Source organism: Balaenoptera ricei, chromosome 20 (assembly GCF_028023285.1).
Source record: "Balaenoptera ricei isolate mBalRic1 chromosome 20, mBalRic1.hap2, whole genome shotgun sequence".
NCBI lineage: Eukaryota > Metazoa > Chordata > Mammalia > Artiodactyla > Balaenopteridae > Balaenoptera > Balaenoptera ricei.
Window position 1 is genome coordinate 38,498,394 of NC_082658.1, and position 23,122 is coordinate 38,521,515.

Here is a 23,122-nt window from a genome sequence, read left to right on the forward strand (position 1 = left end):
AACAGTTGTTTGCAGATATATTCTAGTTTACAGCAATAGGTCTCAAAGACACCAGTAGGGGGCCTTTAAAAATACCCACATCCAATCCAGATGTAGCATTCACTATATAATAAAGGAGAGACGGATCTGTTAAAACGGTTCAAAAGTCCCAAATTCAGCTACTGCAAAGAAAAATAGCTACTTAAGAGAAGAACATCCTGGTTATTTCAACGCCCTCAAGAATCCAGGTTTCAAATTGAAACTAAACCAATCAGAATTAAACCTTAATGGTCGTTTTTCACCATACACAAAATAAGGAAAAAAACCAAATAAAATTAACATTCATTTCACTGCCACAAACTAAACTGGTCTCCTTGCTTCGAGAAAAAACCTCGGAGCAGAAGTTAATCACCCCTTCGCCCAAAAGCATAAAACTCACACTCTCCACCCCGATACCTCACACCACTATAAGGCCCCATTAACTTTGGCTCTACCTGCCTAGGAAACAGAGAGTACATTTTAATTTCAGCACCATCCCTAATAAGTCACCAACTCCGAATTTTAACAATCACAGGCAAAGTATGAAGAAAAATCTCCCCCAAAACGGAGAAACTAATACAAATTTTTCCTCAGAATACCACCACTAACTTGCTACAAATTCTCCACTCCATAAAACAAGAACCTGCAATACGAAACTTTCTTTCACAAACCAAAGAACCAGGGGAGAGCGCGAACGCAGTCCCCCACTACCACAAATTATGCAGTCGAGTTTCCCACATTTGGGGAAATCGCAGGGGTCAGCACATCCGGAGTGCAATGGATAAGCCTCGCCCTGGGAAAACCACCTTCGTGATCATGGTATCTCCCCTGCCAGGTAAGTATGAGTTGTTGGCTTTCACTGGTACCTCACCCTCAGAGTCAAATCACTCTAAAGATAGGGTCATTTTTCTCATGCATTTTAAAACCCACCCCCCACTTCTGGAATAGAGTCTCCAAACTATAATTACCATGCAGCAATATTTTGTATATCTAGATATTGCCAAATCTTAGGAAATACAATGCCTAGTGTAAGCATTACCGGCAGTCACTGCTCTTATCTACATGTTCCACACCCCTTTTGCTGATCTCATTCAGAGCGTCCTTTTCCTGGTATAGTTAGTGGAATGAAACTTAAAGGCAAAGACGCTCTACGGATATAAAGGTAACAAGTTCTTTCCTTCCTTCAAGGGCTTGGAGCTAATGACGTCGCTGTGATTCTGGCGCAGTTCAGCAAGCCGATATTCACGTAATAGAAAGAGCAAGTCCGAAAAGATGAAATTTGGCAAAAGTACATTAAAAAATTCAGTCCAGGAAGTGCTAAAAATAGGTTGTCAGTTCAAAGCTTCAAGCACAAGTACAAAATATGCTCTTTCAAATATGCGGCATATGATCACCCTCACTTGCAAGAGCAGTTGCACAAACACTAATTCTAATTTTGAACCAAGTAAGTGGAAAACTCACAAAACGCCCCCTCCTACAGCAGGTATTCGGGTAAGCCGTAGGGGGTCTGTTCAGCTGGAGTGTGATAACCCTCACCGTTGGAAATCACTTTCGTGATCAAGAGTGCCTCCTCTCCTAAGCAAGACTAAGTTGTGTTTCGACTTATCCTTAAACCCTGTTGTGCCCAACACTACAAGCACAGGGTCATTCGTTTGCTTTTTCATGGGTGTCTGAAATCCAAAACAAGACTACTGAAGAATCAATCTATCCTACAAGAAACTCCTGGGGACTTACCTGGTGGGACAGTGGTTGGGAACCCGCCTGCCAATGCAGGGGACACAGGTTTGATTCCTGGTCCAGGAAGATCCCACATGCCGCGGAGCAACTAAGCCCATGCACCACAACTACTGAGCCTGCGCTCTAGAGCCCGTGAGCCACAACTACTGAGCCCACGTGCCACAACTGCTGAGCCCACAGCCACAACTACTGAAGCCCACGCACCTAGAGCCCTGTGCTCCGCAACAAGAGAAGCCACCACAGTGAGAAGCACGTGCACCGCAATGAAGACCCAACGCAGCCAAAAATAAATAAATTAAAAAAAAAAAAGAAACTCCTGGGCCCTCCTACACTATATTAACTGCTTCGAAAAGAGCAAATCCCATCTCAGGTAGTGGTTAATGTATCACATATTCCACGTCCACACAATCAATATTATCATTCTTCTTAATCCTCTCCTTCCTGCGTCAGTGCATATTAGAATTGGAGTTTCCAAGTTTAACTGTTCTTCAGTTGTCTCTCCAAAATCACACTAGAACCACCCTACTTCCCAAGTCTTTTTATCTTACAGAAGGACTCTTCTGGTATTCTCTCCTCCACCAAAATAAATTAGCCAGAGTTTTATATCTTTTTTTTTTTTTTTTCCAGCTGCACCACATGGCTTTTGCAGTATCTTAGTTCCTCCACCAGGGATGGATCCTGGGCCCACTGCAGTGAAAGCACTGGGTCCTAACCACTGGACCACCAGGGAATTCCCAAGTTTTGTATCTTTAAAACAGAAAGAAATAACACTATTTGTAAAAATTATCTTATTAAAAACTAGCAAGCAATAACTGAGAACACAGAGGTATCTGAGATGGAGGGAGAAAAAAATACTGGGGTGGGTGGAAGAAGGAGGTCATGATGTGAACTGCAGCTATTCCTGAAGTCTGTCTACCAGTTTGATTTTTATAAACTCTCTCCTCCAAAGAAAGAAGTATTATGTAACATATATACTCATATACATATATATACATATACATAAACATACATGCATATGTAATCTAGAAACAAAATATCTGCAGTTTGTTTTGTGAAATAAAATTTAGACATCTTGAAATATGGCTGGGAACCACACATGTAAGGGAAAAAAGTGGTATCTATGAACTAGACTACTGTTATCACCAAACAACTCTTAAATTCAAAATGCCATTTTCAGAAGATCTGTGACTAGCAGTGCTTTCTTTTTATTTATTTATTTATAAAGTATAGTTGCTTTACAATATTGTGTTAGTTTTGGGTGTAGAACAAAGTGATTCAGTTTATATATATATATACATATATATATATATATATATATATATATATATATATATATATTTTTAGATTCTTTTCCACCATAGGTTATTACAAGATATTGAATTTAGTTCCCTGTGCTATATAGTAAGTCTTTATTGCTTATCTATTTTATGTATAGTAGTTTGTATCTGTTAATCCCATACTACTAATTTTTCCCTCCCCCTGCCTCCATTTCCCCTTTGGTAACCATAAGTTTGTTTTCTATGACTGTGAGTCTGTTTCTGTTTTTTACATAGATTCATTCATATTATTTTTTAGATTCTGTATTGTGATATCATATTGTATTTGTCTTTCTCTGACTTACTTCACATAGTATGATATTCTCTAGGTCCATCCATGTTGTTGCAAAAGGCAATAATTTCATTCTTTTTTATGGCTGAGTAATATTCCATTATACACACACACACACACACACACATATACACACACTGACCACATCTTATACCAGTCATCTGTTGATGGGCACTTGGGTTGTTTCCACATCTTTGCTATTATAATAGTGCTAGCAGGGCTATTTTATTTTACTTTACATTTCATTTCATTTTATTTTATTTTTTGGCTGCTCGGCTTGTGGGATCTTACTTCCCTGACCATGGAACAAACCCAAGCCCTTGGTGCAGTGAAAGTAACCACTGGACCACCAGGGAATTCCCTAGCAGCACTTTCTTAAACAAATAACACAGAGCCCGTCACAAGGCTAGTTTCAATATTTCATGAGAACTTCATTGTTATTGACCTAGTTATCAAAATATCTGTCCAAGACAGTCTGCCTTAGGGCAAAAGGTGACTGTCCATTCTCTTGTAGCTCAAGCACATTAAAACATCAATGCTACAATCCTCACAGAAGCCCGGCAGAGCTTAACATCCTATGAGGAGAGCCACAACATTTCTTTGATAAGGAAATACATGAGTTTATGTTAAATACTAACATAAGTTAGCGTAGAAAAAGTAGAGAAGCTTCTTAGTTCATTTTACAAAGGTTGCAAAACTCTGTTGCCAAAAAATGTATTATAGATGTAATCATCTCACAGATTAATCTTACTTATGAACAAAAATGCAAATCTCTTAACTAAGCCTATAAAATCTTTATGACCCGCAGCTAGTAGAATATTAAAAGAACATACACAGTAACTAAATAGGTTTTATACCAGGAATATAGGACCTACGTACATAAAGTATATGATAGGGACTTCCCCAGATGGTCCAGTGGTCAGGAATCCGAGCTTCCACTGCAAGGGGCTCGGGTTCGGGGAACTCAGATCCCTCATACTGTGCAGCGCGGCAGCCAAAAAAAAAAAAAAAGTATATGATAAAGGTAGCACTTCACATAGGTAGGGGAAAAGATCAATTACCTAATAAAGAATACTTAGAAAATTGGCTCACCACTGGAAAGGGAAAAAAAATGCTTCCTTCCTTCCTCCTACTTTACATTTAAAAAAATCAGATAGATTAAAATATTCAAATTAAATCATAAACCATATGTAGAAAAAATACAGATGATTATGCTTATAATGATTTTGAAGAAAAGAAAGACTTTTTTTTTGGCTGCGCCTAACGGCTTGCAGGATCTTAGTTCCCTGCACCCCCTGCAGTGAAAGCCCAGAGTCTTAACCACTGGACCACCAGGGAATTCCCAAGAAAAGAAAGACTTTCTAAGCATGTTACCAAAGTAAGAATTAAATATAAGTTTGCATAAACATAACCTCAATAAAATAGAAAACTTCATAAAGTTTAAATACACATGACAAAGTGGGAAGATATCTGCACTATACAGATTAGGTAAATAGCCTGTATGATACAATATGCATATGAGAGAGAGTTGGCAGCATATGGATTTTGTTTTTTTTGTGTTTTTTTAAAATTTATTTTTGGCTGCATCAGGTCTTCATTGCTGTGCGCGGGCTTTCTCTAGTTGTGGTGAGCGGGGGCTACTCTTCATTGTGGTGTGCGGGCTTCTCATTGCAGTGGCTTCTCTTGTTGCCGAGTGCGGGCTCTAGGTGCACAGGCTTCAGTAGTTGTGGCACAAGGGCTCAGTAGTTGTGGCACGTGGGCTCTAGAGTGCAGGCTCAGTAGTTGTGGTGCACGGGCTTAGTTGCTCTGCGGCATGTGGGATCTTCCCGGACTAGGGCTCAAACCGGTGTCCCCTGCCTTGGCAGGCAGATTCTTAACCACTGCTCCACCACAGAAGTCCCTGGATTTTGGGTTTTAACATCAGACAAAACTGAGCAGAATTCTCGGCCTTTCATAATAAACATTAGTTATTGTTTCTAATAATAAAAACATAGACCTATTACAAATACATATTTTAAATTAAAAGTAGCCTAGTTAGAGACTTCCCTGGTGGTCCAGTGGTTAAGAATCTGCCTGCCAATGCAGGGGACACGAGTTTGATCCCTGGTCTGGGAAGATCCCTCATGCTGTGGGGCAACTAAGCCTGTGCGTCACAACTACTGAGCCTGCGCTCTAGAGCCCGCAAACTCCAACTACTAAGCTCCCGCTCCGCAACAAGAGAAGCCACTGCAATAAAAAGCCCAGGCACCACAACGAAGAGTAGTCCCTGCTCACTGCAACTAGAGAAAGCCTGCACAGCAACAAAAACCCAGCGTAGCAAAAAAAAAAAAAAAAAAAAAAGTAGCCTAGTTAAAAAGTGGGAAAGGACATACACCAGCGTTCATAGCAGCATTACTCACAATAGCCAAGAGGTAGGAGCAACTCAAGTGTCTACCCATGGATGAATGGATAAACAAAATGTAGTATATACATACAATGGAGTATTATTCAACCTTAAAAAGGAAGGAAATTCTGATACATGCTATAACATGAATGAACCTTGAAGACATTACGCTAAATGAAATAAATCAGTCACAAAAATACAAATACTATATGATTCCACTTATATAAGGGAAGGGGAAATGGTAAGTTGTTGTTCAATGGATAGAGTTTCAGATTTGCAAGATAAAAAAGTTGTGGACATCAGTTGCACAACACTGTGAATATAATTAACACTACTGGACCTTACACTTAAAGATGGTTAAGATAAAAAAAATTTTTTTTTTTTTTTTTGGCCATGCTGCGTGGCTTGTGGGATCTTAGTTCCCTGACCACGGACTGCACCCGGGGCCACAGCAGTGAAAGCACCAAGTCCTAACCACTGAATTGCCAGGGAATTCCCAAAGATGGTAAATTTTATGTTATGTGTATCTTGCCACTATTAAAAATTAAAAGTGGGCAAATGATATAATGAGACAGCTACAATGATAAAATATACTTGGCTAATAAAATTACTATATGAAAAGATTTTTAACCTCTTAGTCATAAAAGATAATAACCATTTAAAGTCAATTATACCTCAATTAAAAAAAAGAAAAATCACCATTTAAAGACTGCTAAAGGCCAGTGCTAGGGTGGAGGCAGGAAAACCAGCCCTCATACACCGTTAGTAGGAGTGTAAGTCGTGCAAACATTTGGCAGTGAGATTCAAAATGGGGAATTCCTTGGCAGTCCAGTGGTTAGGACTTGATGCTTTCACTGCCGTGGCCCAGGGTTCAATCCCTGGTCAGGGACCTAAGATCCTGCAAGCCGTGAGGCCTAGCCAAAAAAAAAAAAAAAAAAAAAAAAAAGATTCAAAATGAAAATGTGCATACTTTTTGACCTAGGAATTCTACTACCAGAAATGTATTGAGAGAGAGACAGACAGAGAGAGAGCACGCGCTTGAGAGTAACCACAAGGGCACAGATGGGCATCCTCGAAAAGCGAGCTCCAGAGCACACAGTACCTCATCACAGCAAAAAAATGGAAATAATTCAACTGTCTTTATAGGCTACTGATTAGAAAGATGGGCCTTAGGACCAAGTAATATCCAGCCATTAAACTTAATTTTAAAATAGTTTTTAATCATATGGAGAAAGTTTTTGACAAAATATTAAGTGAAAAACAAGATATATACATTTCTTCACAATTTGATCACAACTATCATAACTCAAATAAATGCATTATATGAAGTTGTAAGAAGATTAAAATAAACCAAAATGTTAACATTATTATCTCTGAGTGAAACTGAGTCCCCTTAAAACTGAGTTCCTCTGCTGAGTTTATGATTAACCTCTCAATCCAGAACTTTATTCCCTTTCTTGTCCTGCACCTGTTTCCCCTCAAGACTGTGGAGTAGCAAAGAAAAGGGGGGGATTGTAACTGAGCAGGATCCTATGGGGCCTTCCCAGGACAGAGCCCCTATCCCCATGTCCTCGCCTGCCTTTTGTTTGTAGAAAAACTTTAGCCTCCTAGGCCTTCCAAGAGTTCCAAAGAGCGAATTTAATCAGAGAAGTGAGAAAATGCAGAAACAAAAGAAAACAGTCAAGCAAAACAAAATAATAATAGTTAATAGCCATTAAACAAAGTCAAGGAAGTTTAGCTCCTCCTCAAGGGCTATAGATAATATTCTGAGCCATATCCTTCGGCTGTTTTGCAGATACTGAAACCCCCACCAGGTGGAAGAGGAAGAAGTTAACTGCATGCTGACCACAAGTACATTGACCCCAGACAAGCTGGAACCAGAATGTTGATGATGTTGACTCCCAATTACCTCAGCACCAACCAATCAGAAGAATGTCCATGAGCTGATCAAGCACCCCACAACCCTCTCTCTCGTCCTGTCTTTAAGCCATTGGGGAGTTTGGGTCTTTTGATCATTAGCTGCCCATAGGCCTTGCTTGGCTTTGCAATAAATGCTGTACTTTCCTTCACCACAACCCAGTGCCAGTAGATTGGCTTTACTGTGCATGGTGAGTCGACCCAAGTTTGGTTCAGTAACATGAACTGAAGAAAAGATCTATGAACATGGAAGCACCCTAAATGTCCACTGACAGATGAATGGGTAAAGAAGATCTGGTATATATCTACACACACACACACACACACACACACACACACACAATGGCATATTATTCAGCCATAAAAAGGAATGAAATAATGCCATTTCCATGGATGGACCTAGGGATTATCATACTGAGTGAAGTAAGTCAGATAAAGACAAATATCATATGATATCACTTATATGTGGAATCTAAAAAAAATGATACAAATGAACTTATTTACAAAACAGAAATAGACTCACAGACATAGAAAACAAATTTATGGTTACCAAAGGGAAAAGGGCAGGGGGATAAATTAGGAACTTGGGATTAACAGATAAACACTACTATAAATAAAATAGATAAACAGCAAGGACCTATTGTATAGCACAGGGAAGTATATTCAATATCTTGTAATAGTGTATAACGGAAAGAATCTGAAAAATATATATATATATGTATAACTGAATCACTTTGCTATATACCTAAAGCATTGTAAATCAATTATACTTCAATTAAAAAAATTTAAATAACAAAATAAAAAAGAAAAGGTCTATAAATCAGTTTTATATTCTTTATATTTTTGGTATTTTATTTTTTTTCTACTTCCTACACGTATATATTTTCCACCTATTTAAGAGTACAAAACAAAAAAACAATAAGGAGAGAGGAGCAGGTCAATCACCTAATCATCCATTCTTTTAACAAATATATACTGAGCACCTCCTATAAGCCATACACTGGGCTAGGGGCTCTAGGAAAATGAGTAAAATCCACATGGTCCCTGTTCTACTGAATCCTTCATTCTAGTTGGGTAGATATATGTTAAATAAATGATCACACAAAGACATCTGGTGTTATGAGAGCCTTAAAGGGGAGATCTGACCTAGTTTCAAGGGAGCTTGTTGGAGGTAGAGGTTCAGAGTCAGAGAAGAGGTCAATGAATGCTGAGATTTGAAGGATAAATAGTAGTTAATTGGGTGAAGCAGAGAGGCATATTGTGGCACACACATGGAATTAAGACCAGAGTGGCTGGAGTGTAAAGAGTAAAGGTGAGACGGGACTTCCCTGGTGGTCCAGTGGGTGAGATTCCACGCTCCCAATGCAGGGGGCCCGGGTTCAATTCCTGGTCGGGGAACTAGATCCTGCATGCATGCTGCAACTAAGAAGCCTGCATGCCGCAACTAAGACCTGGGGCAGCCAAAATAAATAAATAAATAAATAGATAGATAGATAGACATTAAAAAAAAAAAAAGAGTAAAGGGGAGAGAGGGAAAGGATGCAACTAAAGAGGTAAACAGGAGCCAGAACATGCAAGACTTTTTGTAAGTCTTATTAAGAAATTTCATCTTTATCCCAAGAGCAAAATAGGGAGTTACAGGAAATGAAATATACTCTAGAAAGGACCCTGTCTGCAGCATGGGAGAACAGACTAGAGGGGAGGGGAAGACAAGATGCAGAGAGACCTGCTAAAAGGCTCTTGCAGTACCTATAAGAGAAATGGTGGGGACTTCCCTGGAGGTCTAGTGGTTAAGACTTCACCTTCTAATGCAGGGGGTGTGGGTTTGATCCCTGATCCCTGGTCAGGGAACTAAGATCCCACATGCCTCGCGGCCAAAATACCAAAACATAAAACAGAAGCAATACTGTAACAAATTCAATAAAGAATTTGAAAATGGTCCACATCAAAAAAAATCTTAAAAAAAAAAAAAAAAAGAGAAATGGTGACAGCTTGGCCTAGAAAAAGAGACATGGACATGATCGAGATATTTTAAAGAGAAAATTGATAGGGTTTGTGGTTATAGTGAACATGGAGACTTAAAGGGAAGGAGGTGTGGAAGATTCCTAGGTTTCTGGTTTGTGCAGATGGAAGGATGGATATTCAGCTCACAGAGGCAGGGAATGCACGAAGAGGACAAAAAGATTTTGGGATGGGCTGAAGATAACAAGTTAGGTTTAAGATAGGCTGAGTTGGAGATTTAGCACTGTGCTGTATGCAATTAGATATTTGCATCTGGAGGTCAGAGAACAGGTTAGAGCTAGAAAAATAAATTTACAAATTATTGGTGTATAGTCACTGAACTGTGAATGTGAATAAGAGAGCAGAGAGATAGAGAGAGAATGAGAGAACCAGAAAGGAGAGGAGACAACAGAACTGGATAGTCAGTGAAAGGTCAGCTATGGGTCCTTACAGTAACATTTCATGCCCTGGTTATGGAGGATAAAATTGTAAGGGAGTCAGAAAAGCCAGATGCCTAGGAATGAAATCAGAGATGTGGCATCACAGAAGTCAAGTGAGAACAATGTTTAAGAGTTTGGGGACAACAAATATTTTGAGCTCCCATTACGTACAAGGCCTTGTGAAATTGATATTGCTATTCCAAATACACGTTTGAGGCCTTAAGCTTTATCACAACCATCTCTAAAGCTAAACCTTGATTCAGAGTTTTTTTCTTAGTCCAAACAGCACTTATTTATCTTTCCTATTCTCAAATTCACTTGAACACGCAAGGTCACCAGTTTTAAAAGTTCTATGTTCTTATGCTAAAAGAAAATAAACTTCTCAGCTATAACATAAATATTCACATTATTCCTCTCCCACAGCTCTAGAAAATAGCCCACGCAGCATGAAAATGTGTCCTTATTTGAATACGTAATTATAGATATTGACAGCATATCGGTAGCTCATGCCTACCCTTGGTATTGTATCTAGATAACAACACAAGTCAGAAAGGCAACACAACTCAATAATAATCCTGATTGATTAAGGCTCCATGAGGGCATAGATTCTTTTGTTAGTCCTGTCACCCTGCACAGAACTAGTGGATAAATATTTAATGTTGCTTAAGTGATCCAATCTTCAATGTGCTAGTTTTAAATTGGGACCTGGGTAAACTGTTCACAGGATTACTGTAAGGATCAAGTCAAATAAAATAAAATACGTAAAAGCACTTTTCTTTGGCACTTTACAACCGTAGGCATTGTTTTTCTTTTAAAGGCTCATAGCATTGGCACTCTGCTGAGCTAGGTGTTCAATAAGGCTTTATTCGACTGAATATACATATTATAATATTTTTAAGTGGAGAAAAAACTTAAGATTTATTATGTACCTTTTCTGTGCTAAATAATTCATATTTGTTCATTTAATCTTTCTTACAACCCCTAATGGAAGAAATATTATTATCTTCCATTTGCAGGCGAGGAAACTGAGTAACTTGCTGAAAGTTTCACAGTTGGTTATTTCCCAAGATGTGATACAAACCCAAATTTGTATGACTCCAAAGCTCATGCTTATTTCCCCATAACAGTACTTCTCAAAATCAAGTAACCCCAAATTGCAAAGGAAAATAATAACATACTCGCAGGAAAATCTGGGAGACTACTGAAATATCCAGTTTAAACTGGATCTTTCTTCAAACTATTATGTTTATCTTAAATTTATACTTGCATTTTACTCTACAATATATTAATGCTTGTTTAATAGAAAATGTTTTAAATGGCTCACCACTTACCTCATTCAATTCTTCCCTCTCTAAATAAATATCTGAGAAAACCTGACAGTATAGGAAGGTGCACCTTCCGTAAAAATCCCACAGCGTTATTTCCTGGCGCCTGACCTCGTAAAACTGGATCCCAGCTTGAAAGCCTGACTATAGAGCAAACTGCATTAAAGATATCTTAAGAATGATGGTGAAAACAATAATTATTATAGCAACTCAAGGGTCAGGATATTAATGATGCGTAACAGTGTAACTACAGATAGAGTCGACTAGTTTAACTCCCCACTGCTAGTGAAACAAAATTCTAACACGACCGATTCCATTGCGTTTCACTGAACGACCTGAAGAGCTATCCCTGAATATGTTAACACCATCTTTTCTTCATCCAGGACCCTGGTTACTTGATAAGTATAAGCATGAATTCTCCCAGTGGACAACATTTATGTAATGCTCCCTGTATGTCCAGATGTGTAACATACTAGAAGATAAGCAACGTACAGAGTGGCAAATAAACCACATTTTGACTAGTCCTACCAGACTTTTCCTGCCCTATCAAATGGGGGACACATACTTCTAGAATTTTCCCCCCACCCCCACTCCAAGAGCTACCTCACAATTTGGAGGTAGCTCAGGGAAGAAAAAAGGGTACTAGGTTTTAACTTTGGCTTCAAAAAAACTGCTCTGAGATTCCATGTCCTTATGTTCCTTGTGGCATGGCTGTGAGCCTTGGAAATGTGTAGGATTTGCTAAAGCGGTCAGCACATTTCCTTCCTTAGAGCTTATGTACTTAAAGGGCTCTGATTTGCAATATTTAGGGAGTTCCTTTAAGCTAGGAAGAAAAGTCAAGGCTAAGAAACGTCGCCTAAAGGAACGGAATGAGTTTCTCCCTTAAATAAATTATACTCTCCTGGGCAGGTAAAGACTTTACAAGCCACCTTCCAAACTGCCTCTCAATTCCCCCAAAATTCTCTATTTTAGAAGTGGTCCCTTACCAACTCTGTACCACAACAGGAGCTCTTGCGTAGCCCAACTCCTTCCTCTCAAGGACCGGGGGAGCCCATGCCCAGCCCACTATGGGGACTATACTTGCTTACTTATCCAGCTACTTCTAGGCAGGCCGTGAAGAACTAACGGTCTCAACCCGTCATGCTCCAGACTCGACTCGCGGCAAGACGTGGGCGGCTGCGGGGATTCGGCGCCGAGCGTGCCCCGCGGCTCTGGGGGGCTGGCCCACAATCCCTCGCGAGAGCGAGGGCGGGAAAGGTGAGGGGGCCTAGCAAGGGGGACAGCCGGCAAGAAGACCCAAGACCCTGGAATCCTATTACGGGGATGGAGAGTAAGTATTCTTTATACGACTGTTCTGTACCCCAAACCGGTAACATGCCAGTGTCTGTGGGTAGCTTAGCTCCCATTCGGGGAGATCATTCCTACTAACAACCCTGAGGCCTCCACCCAACAGGTCAGGGTGGAGGTGAGGAAATGTGGTAAGACCCACTGGGCCTGGCTTTGCATCCTGCGGTCTCCATCCATCTTTTTATTGTCAGGATGTACGTTTGATGGGCAAACTTTAAATGGGATTTGGAAGAATCACGATGGAAACGGGGCAACATATATAAGAGTGACCAGACTTCCGCACAGCCGCAGAGCCGCAGAGCCCCAAAGCCCAAGGCCGCGTGCAGCCACGCCGCGGACCCCACCCTTCCGCCTTACGTCTGACGTCACGTGGCGCGGCGGGTGCGCGTGCGCGGGCTTGGCCGCTTCTGCGTCTGCGCAACTGCGAGCGTAGGTGTTCGGCTTTGAAATGCAGCGGGATTTAGTGAGTTTGCCCCTATCCCCAGCGGTGCGGGTGAAGCTGGTGGCTGCAGGTTTCCAGACTGCTGAGGAACTCCTAGAGGTGAAACCCTCCGAGCTCAGCAAAGGTAACGGACTCCCATTACAAGCTGAGGCACTCTGGCCGCTGTCGGGGCCGCCTCCATCCCCGTTCTCGGCCAGATTCTGGCGCCGCCCACCGCCGCGTTTACACCGTGAAACAGCTCCTTGACTCCACTTAAGTGTGGTTTGAATGGTTAGAACTGTGGTCTTGGAAACATTCACCAGTTGCTTTCTCTACCAGTGCCTGCTGAGGCCTCTGAGAATTATCTCATTTATACTCAAAAGAACCCTTTTAACGTGGATTATTATGTTCAATATGTAGATGAAGGAACTGATGCTTGGGATGCTAAGTAACTTTTCATCATGAGTGGGCTAGGAAGTTGTGGAGGCAGGATTGAAATCCAGACAGGCTGTCTAATTTTCGCTGTTACAAAATCCAAGGGGCAGGGATTAAATTTAAGAAATGCACGATTCGTAAATTTAAGAAATGCACTGTTCGTGATAGGATGAGATAAATTAAGAGTGACAAAGGGAGTAGAATCCCCAGAACCTGGAGAAAGCAGTAGAAAGAAGACATCGCTTCTCTTAATGTAATTCACTGAAAAAACCCCCAAAACTCACATTCCAGAACACTGTAGATTATATGTTGGTGGGAACCACTTCCTTCTGAGGTACACAATAATGAAGCTGTCTGCAGTCACTCTCACTGTGCACATTACACTACACTATGCCCAGAACTGTGTTATTAAGATAGATAACGTTGCCCTTAACGATGGAAAATAAGGTTTCAACTCTCCACTCAAGAACAAATGTTGTAGACCCAGTGTTAACTATTTGTCTTAAGTCTTATGCCAAAGACTGTATCCCCCAAAGTTTGATGGGCTCATTTTCTTTCAACAGGTTGGTTTTACAAAAAAGAAATGAGAGAATATGAATGATAATAGTAGCTAACAATTATTAAGCATTTTGGATGGGCTTAGTGTTCTACCAAGATTTTTATGTGTGTTGTTTCATTCCCATTTTGTAGAAGAAAAGTCTGAAGCATAAAGAAGTAACTTGCCCATGCATGGTAACTACATAGTAAGTGGTGCAGTCAGGAATGACAAACCTAAGTAATCAGACGAGTTAAGGCTCTTAAATTGAATGGAATTTTCATTTCCTTAGCACCATTAATGTCTTTTGTTAGCGCCAAATTTATAGTTCATATCCTTACCCAATCAAGCACTGATATGTGAAACTCAGAAGTGATATCCTCTCCATTATTTCTTCCATAAGCAGCTTGTTTTGTAATTTCCATTTCACTTCTTAGGCCATGTTGTCAGGAATGAAATTATATAGTTGAGGAAGCATAAGTGTATTGTTTAAGCTATTGGTGCATCAAATAATTTTTCTTATTAAATAGTTTGCAGTGATCCATGAATTTTTCATTCCAATGTTTTCATGAATAATACATGCACATGCGCTTCTTAAATCTGCATCTTGTTTTAGGCAGTTAAAGAGGCCATTTTCATTCTTTTCTAAAAAATAATTTGTATACCTTATGAGAGCAAGTTTATTATGGCTTCATAAGACCAAAAGAGATAGTAAAAGACCAAAGAGATGGTAAAAGGACCAAAAGGAAAAAAAAAGGACATTTTCATTTCTACCTTCTGAGATAGATACTCTTGTAGGTACTCCGAAATGCTTTAGAGGTTTAGGTTTTTGAATTCTGTTTCTGAGGTAATAGATAAATCTTTTAAGTATGTGAGGACTAAGAAAACATAGATAAATGCCTTTATTAACTTGAAAAATTAAATAGTTAATCGAATGTTACATTTTTATGTTTCTCTACTCTTGGCATCATTCTTGTTATTTAAAAATTAAAATTAATGAAGACAACTCAATAACATATGACTTTTAAATTTCTAAAATCAGATGTTTTTGTTTCTGTTTCTTATTTGCAGAAGTTGGGATATCTAAAGAGGAAGCCTTAGAAACTCTGCAAATTATAAGAAGAGAATGTCTCACAAATAAAGCAAGTTATGCTGGTACAGCTGAGTCAGGCAAGAAGTGTACAGCACTGGAACTTCTTGAGCAGGAGCATACCCAGAGTTTCATAATTACCTTCTGTTCAGCACTAGATAATATTCTTGGGGGTGGCATACCCTTAACCAAAACAACAGAAATTTGTGGTGCACCAGGTGTTGGAAAAACACAATTATGGTAAAATAAAATGTTCCCCTCTTACATTTATGTAAGTAACAGAGTATTATGTTGTGGGTATACAGTTAGGAGACCAAAAAAGGCATGTAGGTGCTCTTAATTTTGTGTGTATGTATGTGTGCATCAAACAAATCAACATTTGCCTTACATCAGCACCCCATCTTGATAAATTGATACAATTATTTTGATATTAAAAAGTGTTTCTTTTGCAACAGTATAGTGTGGTCAGTGGGGTCAACAAGCAGTCTTCTACTTTGTTATAGAATTAATTCCTGAGAATATATTTGAAAGCCAAATGTTTGAAAGTAGATTTTTGTATAATAAGAAAGAGTTGCATTCCCAGAAGCCTAAAAACCACTAAAGAGTCCTTAATTGTGGTTTTATAGGCACACCCTCCCCCTAATCCATTCATCAATTGATTCACATATGTTTGGAGCCGGGGAGAGTCAACCATCTCTGTTACCTTGCAGAGTATATTTATACCTATAAAATATTTAGTGGTATGTAATGGGTTGTGATCTGGAGTTTGAAAAACACTGCCTTAGATGATCATGATAATGACTTGGTCATTTCAGTTCTTTCTCTTGACAGTATGCAGTTGGCAGTAGATGTGCAGATACCAGAATGTTTTGGAGGAGTGGAAGGTGAAGCAGTTTTTATTGATACAGAGGGGAGTTTTATGGTTGATAGAGTGGTAGACCTTGCTAATGCCTGCATTCAGCACCTGCAGCTTATAGCAGGAACACATATGGGAGAAGGTAAGTTAGCAAGCGCTCTTTTTTCTGTATAATAAAAGTAATTTTCATTTGTATCCATCTCAAGCAAGAGACCATTTGGAACGTGAAGCTTAACGACTTGGCCGTGTACTAGTATTAAACTCTCATACTTCTCTTACAAATTGAGAAATGCCACACCTGGGCTGGCCTTTTCTTCCCCTTTTATGGCCCTCACTTTTTACTGCAGGAGCTCTGGGACAAAACCTGTATTTCAATGTATGACTTCAAATCATCATGCTCTGGCCTGCCAGGTGTTAGCTAATGTTACTGGAAACCTTACTGTAAATATTAAATGTTGTGTCAATGCATTCAGTGTATATTGACTTTCATACTGGTTTTTCCAAAAACCAAGGGTGGCCTTGAAAAATCATGTCTGGAAATGTTTGGAAAATTAGGCTGATTGACCTTATGTGGCTCTGAGTAGTATGTAATTGACTTCACGACTATGTTAATTGTATTGTTAAAAGTGTTGGGAAGTTTTTCTGTGCTTATTGTGTGGAAATAAAGTGTTAGATTAAAAAAGTTTTTTTTAAGGTAATTTGTGTTCAAGTTCTTGTCCTTCAATTACTCATAAAATTAAATGGTTTCTGGTTTGACTGTTTTCTTTTGCTTTATTGTATTTTATTTTTCGGATGTGCAGTCCTTATTCTTTTCTCTAGAAATGTTAAAAAACATAATGCTTTTCCTAAGATGTTTGTATTCCCTTTAAATGAATATAATCAGCTGAATATTTTTATTTTCATTGTAGTACTAGGTGTCCTTTCTAACCAGTGACCGGTATATCTATTGAAAGTCCTGCAAGCTATCCATGTCACAGGTGTAATTTGTAATAGAGTCTTAAGATCTTGTAAATATTGTGGATGTAGCACTGCAATATAGTTTTTAATGATTGGTGTGTGATTAAGCTGTTGTTTTTTGGTTAAAAATGAACTGGTTAAATGTATATTTGTAATAGGCAATATTTTCTGAAATTTAATTTCTTGGTTTTTCTTTCAGCGTTAAAACTTAAGTACGTTTTTAAATGCAATGATTTTTAACTTGTTTTTCTCTGAAATATGTCCAGAACCAATCTGGTTATTTTTAAAAAAACAAATCTAAGGAGAGAATTTTATTTTATATCATTGTTTCTACTTAAATATCAAATTATACTATGGCATTTAAGGGAAAAATATGCTTCTTTTCAACATTTTTCCTTTTAACTTTTAATTTGGAGTCTTATGAAAAAAACAAGAAAGAAATTCCATTGTGTTACTTCTATTCAATGGAAGCCAATAACTAGAAATATGAAAAGATAGACATTAAAACTCTAGTTGTGTATGTGTCTAAACAATTTCTAGATAGTCTAGTATGTAAGGAAACAGTGGAAAAGGTGAAAATAAGAGGTCAGGAATTATGAAATGATAGCTTGTGAAATGACAGGTAAAACTATTTTAAAATTGTTTTGTTGTTTATTTCAGAGCACCCAAAAGCTTTGCAGGATTTCACTCTTGAAAATATTCTTTCCCATATTTATTATTTTCGTTGTCGTGACTACACAGAGCTACTGGCACAAGTTTATCTGCTTCCAGACTTCCTTTCAGAACACTCAAAGGTATGGCTCAATCTTTATCAGGTTGAGGAGGCTCTCTTTTATTCCTAATTAGTTGATTGTTTTTATCATGAAAGGTGTTGGGTTTTGTCAAATGCTTTTTCTGAATCAATTGAGACGATTATGTGGCTTTTTTCACCCCTCATTCTATTAATCTGGTGTGTTTCATTGATTGATTTTCATATTAAACCACCTTTGCATTCCTAGGATAAATCCCGCTTGATCATGATATATAATCCTTTTAATATACTACAAGATTCAGTTTCCTGGTATTTTATTGAGGATTTTTGCATCTGTAATTGGTCTGTGGTTTTCTTTGCTGGTGATGTCTTTGTCTGGCTTTCGTATCAGTGTAATATTGGCTTCATAAAATGAGTTAGGAAGTTCCCTTCTCTACTTTTCAGAATACTTTGAGAAGAATTGGTGTAAATTCTTCAAACATTTTATAGAATTTACTGGTGAAGCCGTCTGGTCCTGATTTTTTCTTTGTTGAAAGGCTTTTGATTACTGATCCCTACCAATCTCTTGTTATAAATCTATTCAGATTTTCTGTGTCTTCAGTCAGTTTTGGTAGTTTGTGTCTTTCAATGAGTTTGTCCATTTTATCTAGGTTATCTAATTTTTTGGCATACAAATGTTCATTATAGGGCTTCCCTGGTGGCGCAGTGGTTGAGAATCTGCCTGCTAATGCAGGGGACACGGGTTCGAGCCCTGGTCTGGGAAGATCCCACATGCCACGGAGCAACTGGGCCCGTGAGCCACAATTACTGAGCCTGCGCGTCTGGAGCCTGTGCTCCGCAACAAGAGAGGCCGCGATAGTGAGAGGCCCGCGCACCGCGATGAAGAGTGGCCCCCACTCGCCGCAACTAGAGAGAGCCCTCGCACAGAAACAAAGACCCAACACAGCCATAAATAAATAAATAAATAAATAAATAAATAAATAAATAAATAAAAGAACGTGAATTTCTTAAAAAAAAAAAATGTTCATTATATTCTGTTTTTTATTTCTATAAGGTTGGTAGTAATGTCCCTACTTTCATTCCTGATTGGAGTGATTTGCACCTTCTCTCTTTTTCTTAGTCACTTTAGTTAAAGGCTTGTCAATTTTGTTGATCTTTTCAAAGAATCAATTTTTTTTCTTTTTCCTTTTTTTAAAAATCTCACTCTTTTTTAAAAAACTAATTAATTAATTTATTTTATTTTTGGCTGTGTTGAGTCTTCATAGCTGCGCGCGGGCTTTCTCTAGTTATAGCGAGCAGGGGCTACTCTTCGTTGCGGTGCGTGGGCTTCTCATTGCGATGGCCTCTCTTGCTGCGGAGCACGGGTTCTAGGCATGTGGGCTTCAGTAGTTGTGGCATGCAGGCTCAGTAGTTGTGGCGCATGGGCTTAGTTGCTCCACAGCATGTGGGATCTTCCCAGACTAGGGCTTGAACCTGTGTCCCCTGAACTGGCAGTCGGATTCTTTTTTTTTTTTTTTTTAATTTTATTTATTTATTTTTGGCTGTGTTGGGTCTTCGTTTCTGTGCGAGGGCTTTCTCTAGTTGCGGCAAGCGGGGGCCATTCTTCATCGCGGTGTGCGGGCCTCTCACTATCGCGGCCTCTCTTGTTGCGGAGCATAGGCTCCAGACGCGCAGACTCAGTAGTTGTGGCTCACGGGCCCAGTTGCTCCGTGGCATGTGGGATCTTCCCAGACCAGGGCTCAAACCCCTTTCCCCTGCATTGGCAGGCAGATTCTCAACCACTGCGCCACCAGGGAAGCCCCTGGCAGTTGGATTCTTAACCACTGCACCACCAGGGAAGTCCCTCAAAGAATCAACTTTTGATTTCAGTGATTTTTCCAATTGTTTGTCTCTTGTCTATTTTGATTATTTCCACTTTAATTTTCATTACTTTCTTCTACTTTATTTGGAATTAGTTTGCTCTTCTTTTTCTGGTTCTTTAAAGTAGAATTTTAGGATATTGGTTTGAGATCTTTCTTTATTTTTTTAAAAATATTTATTTATTTATTTGCTGCACCATGTGGCTTGTGGAATCTTAGTTCCCTAACCAGGGATTGAATCCAGGCCCTTGGCAATGAGAGTGTGCAGTCCTAACTGCTGGACTGCCAGGAAATTCCCTCTTTTTTTTAATATAGTTGTTTAGAGCTATACATTTTCCTCTGAGCACTGCTTTTACTGTATCCCATAAATTTTGGTATATTATTATTTTTTTTTTTTTTTTAAATTTTATTTATTTATTTATTTATGGCTGTGTTGGGTCTTCGTTTCTGTGCAAGGGCTTTCTCTAGGTGCGGCAAGCGGGGACCACTCTTCATCGCGGTGCGCAGGCCTCTCACTATCACGGCCTCTCTTGTTGTGGAGCACAGGCTCCAGACGCGCAGGCTCAGTAGTTGTGGCTCACGGGCCTAGTTGCTCTGCGGCATGTGGGATCTTCCCAGACCAGGGCTCGAACCCGTATCTCCTGCATCGGCAGACAGATTCTCAACCACTGCGCCACCAGGGAAGCCCGGTATATTATTTTTTAATATTCATTTATCTTTAAGTACATTCTAATTTCCATTTTGAGTTCTTTGACTCATTGTTTATTTAAGAGTGTGTTGTTTGATTTCCACATATTTGTGAATTTTTCAAATGTCCTTTTGTTGGTTTCTAATTTTATTCCATTCTGGTCAGAGAAGATAACTTTATGTGATTCCATCTTTATAAATTTGAGACTTACTTTGTGACCTAACATCTGGTCTATGCAGGAGGACATTCCATGTGCACTTGAGAAGAATGTGTAGTCTGCTGTTGAGTGGAGTGTTGTATGTATATATCTGCTAATTCTAGTTGATTTATAGTGTTGTTAAGTCTTTTCTTTCCTTGTTTATCTTTTGTCCAGTTATATCCATCATTGAATATGGGCTGTTTGAAATTGCCAATTATTACTGTAGAACTGTCTTGTTTCTTTCTTTGATGTTTTTTTTTTGTTGTTGTTGTTGTTTTTATAAATTTATTTATTTATGTTTATTTTTGGCTGTGTTGGGTCTTCGTTTCCATGCGAGGGCTTTCTCCAGTTGCAGCGAGCGGGGGCCACTCCTCATCGCGGTGCACGGGCCTGTCACCGTCGTGGCCTCTCCCATTGCGGAGCGCAGGCTCCAGATGCTCAGGCTCAGTAGTTGTGGCTCACGGGCTTAGTGGATCCGCGGCATGTGGGATCCTCCCAGACCAGGGCTTGAACCCGTGTCCCCCACATTGGCAGGCAGACTCTCAACCACTGCGCCACCAGGGAAGCCCCTCTTGATGTTTTAAAAAAATTTATTTTTTAAAATTATTAATTAATTAATTTTTGGCTGCGTTGGGTCTTCTTTGCTGCACGCGGGCTTTCTCTAGTTGCAGCAAGCGGGGGCTACTCTTCACTGAGGTGCGTGGGCTTCTCATTGCGGTGGCTTCTCTTGTTGAGGAGCACGGGCTCTAGGCACGCGGGCTTCAGTAGTTTTGGCTCGTGGGCTCTAGAGTGCAGGCTCAGTAGATGTGGCACACAGGCTTAGTTGCTCCAAGGCATGTGGGATCTTCCCCGACCAGAGCTCGAACCCATGTCCCCTGCATTGGCAGGCGGATTCTTAACCACTGTGCCACCAGGGAAGTCCTCTTTCTTTAATTTTATCAGTTTTTGCTTTATATATTTTAGGGCTCTGTTGTTAGGTCTCTATATATTTATAATTGTTATATCTTCTTTTTGTTTTTTTTTGGCTTTCAGGATCTTAGTTCCCTGACCAGGAATTGAACCCAGGCCACGGCAGTGAAAGCACCAAGTCCTAACCACTGCACCGCCAGGGAATTCCCTATACTTGTTATATCTTCTTAATGGACTGACCCTTTTATTATTATACAATGTCCTTCTTTGTCTCTTGTAACAATATTTGTCTTAAAGTCTCTTTTGTCTGGCCACTCCAGCTCTCTTTGGTTACTGTTTGCAGGGAATATCTTTTTCCATCCTTTCACACCTAACTTACATGTATCTTTGGACTTAAAGTGAGTTTCTTGTAGAAAGCCTACAAGTTGGGTCATTTTTTAAATCCATTCTGCCAATCTCTGTCTTTTATTTGGAGAGTTTAATTCATTTAGGTTTAACATGCTTGCTCATAGGGAGGTACTTCTGCCATTTTGCTTTTTTTTTTTTTCTATATGTCTTATACCTTATTTCTCAATTTCTCCATTACTGCCTTTTTTTTTTATTAGATAGTTATTTTTTAGTATACCATTTTGATTCCCTTGTTTCTTTTACTATACATTTTTTAGTTATTAGTTGCCCTGGGGATTACAATTAACATCTTAATTCATAGCAGTATAGTTTGAACTAATACCTATTTAGTTTCAACAATATACAAAAACCTTGCTGCTATATGGCTACTTTTAACCCTCTTTATGTTGTTATTGTCACACATTATGTCTTTATACGTTGTGTGCCGATTACCGTAGATTTTTAGTTATTTTATACAGTTATCTTTTAAAGCGTATCAGAAAATAAGGTGTTACAAACTAAAGATACATTAATGCTGACTTTTTAGGTTTATCTATATAGTTACATTTACTGCTGTTTATTTCTGTGTGTGGATTTGAGTTACTGTACTGTCCACTGTCTTTTCATTTCAGCCTGAAGGGCTCTTTTTAGCAATGCTTGTACAATAGGTCTACTAGTGATAAACTTTGTTTTTATTTATCTGGCAGTCTCTTAATTGCTGCTTCATTTTTGAGGAATACTTTTGCTAGCTATGCAATTCTTGGTTGTCAGTTTTTTCCTTTCAGCAATTTGAATATGTCATCCCACCGCCTTCTGACCTTTGAGAACCACTGAATAAATATATCTGTGATCTGAGTCTTCCTATCTCTCCATTGGTATGCTGGTGAATGTTTAATGACTGACTTTCCAGGAAAAGAATATATGCACATATATACATACATAAGTTTATTATAAAGTTGCTTATATAAAGGATGTATAGCACACAATTTGCAAGTAATAAAATGTACAGTATTCTTTATTGTAAATTCTGTATAACCAGTTGAGTCTTACAGAAAGCTTTTGTTGATTTGATTTTTTATTGAGGTTAAATTCACATAATAAAATTCAGCATTTTAAAGTGGGCAATTCAGTGCAGTTCGTACATTCACGATGTTGTACAACTACTACCTGTATCTCGTTCCAAAATGTTTTTGTCACCTTAAGAGGAAACTTGTACCCATTAAGGAGTTGCTCCCTATTCCTCCCTCCCTACAAAGCCC

At 39.1% G+C, this 23,122-nt stretch overlaps 1 protein-coding gene and 1 non-coding gene across 4 annotated transcripts in view; one reads left to right on the top strand and one right to left on the bottom strand.

The window, feature by feature from the left end:
- Window positions 1-697: 697 nt before the first annotated feature.
- On the bottom strand, window positions 698-861 carry LOC132356245 (U1 spliceosomal RNA). The gene has a single exon (XR_009499771.1). It is a non-coding gene; the product is annotated as a U1 spliceosomal RNA (small nuclear RNA).
- A 12,323-nt stretch (window positions 862-13,184) lies between these two features.
- Window positions 13,185-23,122, top strand: part of RAD51C (RAD51 paralog C) — a 34,299-nt gene continuing 24,361 nt past the window's right edge. For all 3 annotated transcript variants that reach the window (XM_059906362.1, XM_059906363.1, XM_059906364.1), the window contains exons 1-4: window positions 13,185-13,342; window positions 15,239-15,497; window positions 16,089-16,255; window positions 17,731-17,864. In XM_059906362.1, the coding sequence (XP_059762345.1) occupies window positions 13,225-13,342; window positions 15,239-15,497; window positions 16,089-16,255; window positions 17,731-17,864 (678 nt within the window). In that variant the 5' untranslated portion in view covers window positions 13,185-13,224. The remainder of the gene's footprint in view (window positions 13,343-15,238; window positions 15,498-16,088; window positions 16,256-17,730; window positions 17,865-23,122) is intronic.